The sequence below is a fragment of the Pinus tabuliformis genome, chromosome 7 (genome assembly GCF_031772625.1).
Source record: "Pinus tabuliformis cultivar Carrire ecotype Pingquan chromosome 7, CPIR1, whole genome shotgun sequence".
Lineage (NCBI taxonomy): Eukaryota > Viridiplantae > Streptophyta > Pinopsida > Pinales > Pinaceae > Pinus > Pinus tabuliformis.
Window position 1 is genome coordinate 1,166,333,048 of NC_142293.1, and position 6,277 is coordinate 1,166,339,324.

The window sequence follows — 6,277 nt, forward strand, 5'->3', positions numbered from 1 at the left end:
TAAGATTCATGATGCATGATTATTTATAGTGTTGGAAAAGTAACCTTTAGGGATTATATAAATCTATATTATTCACTTGAGAGTAAGATACAATTCACAAGTGAACTTTGTCTTCAAATATCTATGACACCTCTTGAAAGATGAAATCAAGGGTCACAAGATATTGTATTTATATATTTATCTTATTGATAAAATGCAAATAATGGTTATCTTTCCATTTACGTGTTTTAATAGTTCTATCAGAGTTCTAGGTACACGGTCTTTCCTTGAGCATTGTTTTATGACCCTCAACTTAGGTGCTTTTAGAATTCTCATGCCCATTCTTAGACTTGGCTCTCTATTGTCCCCTTAGTGTCATTTCTTTGCAAGAGAGAAACCCATGTAGGTAAGGGATATTTCTTACTAGACTCTAGTCCATAAATATTCATGGATCTCTATATCTTGTTGTGTGACGTCCGATCCGGTTGCTTCTTCGACCCGTAAGCGTTTGCTTGATTAGACGTTAATCAAGCTCAATGAACAATCAACCTCAATGACTGGGTATTTCTCATTAAAGTTAAAGTCGTCTGCATGCAATCGTTTTTTCTGACACGCCTCTCCTTTATTATATTGTTCATCTAAGCTCCTCCTCTCGATAAAGAGCTGAATTCGATGCAACGACTCTTCCACTGTCTGATCAGTCATATTTGCAAAGCAGAACCTAAACCACCCAGGTTCACTACAATGGCAAGAAGAACCGGGAGAAACATTCAATCCAATATCTTTTAAGATTGTCTTCCACAGTCTAATCTCCCCTTCTTGGTTATGGGATTGCAGAAGATGGCTGAGATCCACCCAGCAGAACAAACCCGCGTTGCTATTCAGGCAGTTGATGCCAGCCACACGCAGTCCAGAGACGAACATTTCGTGTCTCTTTCGTAGCCTCTTACTATTCTCTGCTAAATATTTTCTTACAAATTCCGTGTCGGAGAGCATTGAAGCAAGCAAATGTTGTGTCTGTGAAGAAACCAACGAAAAACTGGACATTCTACGAGCAGCCTTAACGACTGTATCGTTGTAAGAGTAAATGACTCCGACTCGGAAGCCCGGTAGTCCTAGGTCCTTTGACAGACTGTAAATAATATGAACACGGTCAGTCTGAGAAAATTGATCGGTGGCCAAAATCTCTGAAATGCTTGTGAAGTTTGGAGATGAAAACACTGATCCCGAATAGATCTCGTCGCAGACAAGATGGATGTTCTTGTCAGACACAAAAGCAAGCAACTTTCTCAGAGTCGTAGCGTCCATGGTTGTTCCTAATCAGGGTTGGAATTTGACGGGCATTTTGCCCGTCATAAGTCATTTTGAACGTATTTTACGTTCAAAATTTTTAAACGAACGTTTCTTATGATGGGTTTTGAAATGTACAGAATGTTTTTTTGACGGGTTAATTTTTTTGGGAAAACGTTATTACTACTTTATTTTAAACAGCGAAAAAAGGCACTCACATTTTTCATATGGGTGAATCACAATTTATCAAGGTTCGTGCACCAACACGTTTCATATGGGTGACTCACAATTTCTCAGGTTTCGTTGGTTAGTTAGTTTGTCTTTTATTATAGGTAAGTGTGTCACAAGGCCCCACAAATTTTTTTCAGAGAGAAATCATCATATGGCAGAAGCCTACAGATTTGTACCATCAATATGGCCGAAGCCAGTAGAATTTACGGCGCCAGCATAATATGGCTGCAAATTTTATTAGACAATTTTTTATTTTATATATTTTAAATATGTAAGAATAGTGAGTTCAGAAATGAGGACGTCCCAATGGCTGCAACTTTGCCCGAGAGATATGTTAGGTAGGTAAAGAAGAGGAGGATATTAAATTGGAAAGGATGACCTCTTGTTGCAAAGGAGCGTTGAGTGCCAGGTAGCCACTTAAGCATTGCAAAGAGAGTAATGGCAGTTATTCTCAGTGGCCTCGCCTTTTTACTACTTTGTGGCTTGTCTACTTGTTCATTTATGTGCATATTTTTAAAGTTGTTTTTTCTTTGAAAAAAGGGATTGGTATATGATTATCTTATTATGTATTTATCTATATAATTTATCTACATGTTTGGATAGTTTTCATAGTTTAATGATATACATTTTTATGTTGTTGTTTTGTTTATTTGAAATTTTAGTGAGGTTTTTATATTAGTTTAATAGGTTTTAGAAAGATTTTAGGGCATAGATTGCAGTGCAATATAATAGGGTGGAGTGTGTTTCAACTTTGATAATGTGTAGGTCCATGTCTTCTACGCCTTCAACAACTATTGCATTAACAATTGGATGTTACGTGGCACTTATGACTTTGGTTGGAGTGCAACCTTTGCTACCTTTAATCCATGTAGGTATTATTTTTTAAGTATTTTACCATTTAAAAAATAAGTTTATGACTTTGGTTGGAGTGCAACCTTTGCTACCTTTAATCCATGTAGGTATTATTTTTTAAGTATTTTACCATTTAAAAAATAAGTTTATCAGTGTAGATGTTTGAAATATATTTAAATATTTTATTTTTAAGAATATGTTTATCACTCTAAAAATGTGTTTGTTATTTGTTATTAGTAATTTAGTATTGCAAGGATCTATTTTAAGTTGTGAGTTCTGGAAAACCATTTTCCTCTTATTCAAACTCCCACAACTTAATTTTATAAGTTTGTTTTGAGTTTTGTTTTTCTCAAAAAGCCTTTTCCCTACAAATTTTTCATGAGTATTAACCAACTTAACTTGCTTCCATGGACAATTTTTTTAATTAACATTTATAATAATTTATTATTTGAGAAATAATAGGAACAATGACTAGATAAAATTCATCTGATCTAACTATTAATAAGTTTTAAGTTTAGACAGTTATTAAGCTTCAGTTTAGAGGGTTATTAAACCGAAAGTTTTGTGAGGCAATTCTAAAATGAATGCAAAGGAGAAAGAGAGTTGCCATTAGTTTAACATTCTAAGTTGAAGAGTAAGAATTTTTCAAGTGAAATATTAACAATTTTTAAATTTTCATTTATTTTTTCAATTCTACAAAATCAACATTATATTTACATTTTTCACAGAATGTGGACTATAGCATGTGGCTTTTCCAATTTTTGACTTTTGCACCAGGAAATTCTATTCTGCTATCTTAATGCATGGATAGAAGAGTACACCTAGGTACTTGTTCACTTGGAAACAAAGCCAAAATTCCTACAATTGAAAATGCCTGCAAAATTCCTAAGAACTTACCACCATCAATGAAGTAAACATATCTAAGACATGACGTCTATCAACCATATTTTAAAATTTTGAAGATGGTTGACGTCTATCAAGCTTATTTTAAAATTTTGAGGATGGTTGTGAACCCAATCGCATAAAAACATGCTTAAAAATGGTATTTGATTATTTATGACTAACCACCTATAAGGCCCCAAAAAATAAAAATTGTCATGTGAAAGATATACACAAGCCATATATTGTCTTGTTGTTTCTCACTAATAATAAGTAAAATAAATAGTGTGGATTATATTGAGCTAGTTATACATGTCTGATGGAGTAATTGTTTTTAATGTGTTGAGAATATGTTACTGGCCAACGCTCATCTATGAAAACTTTCTGAAATATTAAAACACTTAATACAATATGTTGATTTTATTACAAACCCATACCCCACTTGATTTAATGTGATTATGATGGGGGAAGAGGACGGGGAGCCTAGATGAATTTCCTCTCGGATAACTTTTTTGTTCACATTAGTGGAAAAAATCCATTTGTTTTCATTGAAATTGTAACATTTAACAGTGTAATCAAAACCCAAATGGAAAATTGAAAATATTGCAATATGAGCACATTGATTATAATAATGGCAGGTCTGATGTGAGTGGAATAGATTTCCATATTTGCACATAATTGTAATATCTTGTGTTTTGGAGAAGAAATTATATCGTATCAAAAACTGAGTAAAACAAACTTTAGGGTTTAACAAGTCATTAGTTTGTTTTGGTCATAATTTTTTTCTTATGATAAATATGTGAAAAAACTGAACATATTTAGTTAAAGTTTTATTGGTGAGAAGTTAATTTATTATCAAAACATTGCAGTTGAAGGGCAAAATTTTAAACATAACGTTCCTTGAAGGGAAACATAAAGACCCAAAACGTCAAAAAAAAATTGTTTAACGGGTAGAGAAGAATCCAAATTCCAACCCTGTTCCTAATGGATTTGAAGGATTTGCTATCAAAAGACCCTTCACTTGTATATTTCGTGACCTGGCCTGCTGATAGGCTGCTTCAAGTGCAGGTATAGTTATCTGAAAATCGTCAGAACTACTGCAGTGTACTGGTATCAGTTCCAATCCTGTACGCCATTTTAGATCTCTATCAAAACTGCAGTAAGAAAAGATTCATGAGTTGCATTTTCACTTTACAATTAGAAGGTTACTATATTATCATAAAATTAGATTCTAGAATACTCTAGTTAATAATACACTCCTTAAAATTCTAGCGCATGCAGTTATTGGCAATTATTGAAATGTGAAGGGGCGATAAGATTTTTTCGACGTGAAGGGGCGTTGGAGAAAAAGTGTTAGCTGTCATTAAGCGATTCGTTGACACCATATTCGCCTAGCTAGAATATTTATTTATTTGAGATAAATTAGTTTACTTATTGATCGAATGACGCTACGCTGGCACTAGTAAAATAAATTTTCAATGACATTTTACAACAAGAGCTTACGCTGGGTAATATGGCGTTGGCACTAGGAAGGTTTCTCCAGGATCAGCTAGACAGAATGTCAACACCTCGCTGGCTGCAGTTGCTCCTGCAGTGAGAACAATTCTATCGCTTTCAAACTGCGCTTTTGCTCCTCTGACTTCTTCCATAAACATCGCAATTGCCTGCATAAACGATTCACCAATGTCAATAAGCTTTAATTGCATCCAACTGCACTTGAATTAAAGTCAAATACATTATCTTTTAGTTGGATAACCAGGAAACAAAATTAGAAGTTCGTAGAGAACATGCCAAGCCTGTAAGTGAGTTACAATTTTGTACCTCTCTGCAAGCAGGGATACCATGGTAATCTTGATAAAGAGCGATTTCCTTAAACCTTGACACGCCCTCCTCGGCACAAATCGATGACTTTGGATGCGCAAGTAGCCAGCTTTCCAGCCAATCGAATGACAGCTGCAAAGTAATTTTAAAGATCGTAATTATCATCTGATTCGATTTGATGCACTCTAGTTTTTTTTCCCACCACACACGTGTGTAAAATGATAAAGTATGAATAAATATGTTATAATATGTACCTGATTCTCTGCCAAGCCCATTTAGATAATTCGAGAAGGGTTGTTTCTTGGATGGCAGGGATTAGCGTCATACTCCTTCCAGCCATCAAAGTAAGGAGAGTCTTCCCCATGGGCTTTAGATGTTGCCAATGATGAAAGGCGGGTTACTCTTGAAGGCAACCGAGGATGAGCTTGCTCTTGGGGTCGCGTTAATGTCATCGATACTTTCATCTTGAATACTGCTGCTGTTAAATGAAGGATTCGCACCCAGCAGTTCAAGCATTCGATGTGTCTGTGTATCAAGACACACCCCGCTTTTATAGTTCTCTAAACCCCCTAATTACCGTCATATTGATGGAATTAAAGTGTGGCCCTAAGTTGAATAGAATTAACTGAGGAGATTAGGAAACACTAATGCAATTAAATTCTGGCACCAAGTTGAATTCAAAAAAGGAAATTAGAAAAAACAAATCTATAACCAAATTTGAAGTATGGCCAACGTTCTCCGTTTCCGTTTTTCTTACTTCTCTTGCGACACACGGCACACCAACAAAGAGACTGGAAATTATGGGCTGCACATGGAAACTACAGTCTTGCCACACCAAGACTAGCCTCATTTATTGATGGATGCAATTTTATATTCAGGGTCCACGCATACTTTTATATTAAATTTCGTCATATAGAAAATTTATCCAATATTATGTTTAGACACTTTTGACGGAATGTCGGCTTTATATTCATATAATTGTCACACGCACACCAGCATCATTCGCTTTCAATGTCCCAGCACCCTTTCTTTAAATTAATTAATTATCATTTTCATGACTAGAAACTAAGTTTTACTGTTATATTCCAGCTTCATTTTGAAATTGAGGGCAGACTAATTTTGAAGTTATTTTGGAGATTTTTATTTGAATTTGTTTTCCAAAATAAAAATTCCAAATATATTATGACCTATTACATCACAATAATGATGAAAACGCGTGCGGGAC

The 6,277-nt window shown here is 34.7% G+C and overlaps 1 protein-coding gene across 1 annotated transcript; it reads right to left on the reverse strand.

The window, feature by feature from the left end:
• Positions 1-495: 495 nt before the first annotated feature.
• Positions 496-5,559, reverse strand: LOC149251619 (1-aminocyclopropane-1-carboxylate synthase-like). Its single transcript, XM_089453939.1, has 5 exons — positions 5,307-5,559; positions 5,053-5,184; positions 4,735-4,895; positions 4,194-4,385; positions 496-1,276 (listed from the first exon to the last, which is right to left on the reverse strand). Exons 1-5 carry the CDS (start codon positions 5,325-5,327, stop codon positions 496-498), a joined length of 1,287 nt encoding a protein of 428 aa, XP_089310065.1. The 5' UTR covers positions 5,328-5,559.
• Between the last annotated feature and the right edge of the window lie 718 nt (positions 5,560-6,277).

Excerpts from the sequence above, each read along its gene's own strand:
- LOC149251619 (XM_089453939.1), bottom strand. The coding sequence starts at position 5,327 with ATGGGCTTGGCAGAGAATCAG. Across the intron at positions 4,896-5,052 it reads GTATCCCTGCTTGCAGAGAG|GCAATTGCGATGTTTATGGA; the intron begins GTACAAAATTGT and ends TCGTTTATGCAG. Across the intron at positions 4,386-4,734 it reads CCAACGCCATATTACCCAGC|TTTTGATAGAGATCTAAAAT; the intron begins GTAAGCTCTTGT and ends TTCTTACTGCAG.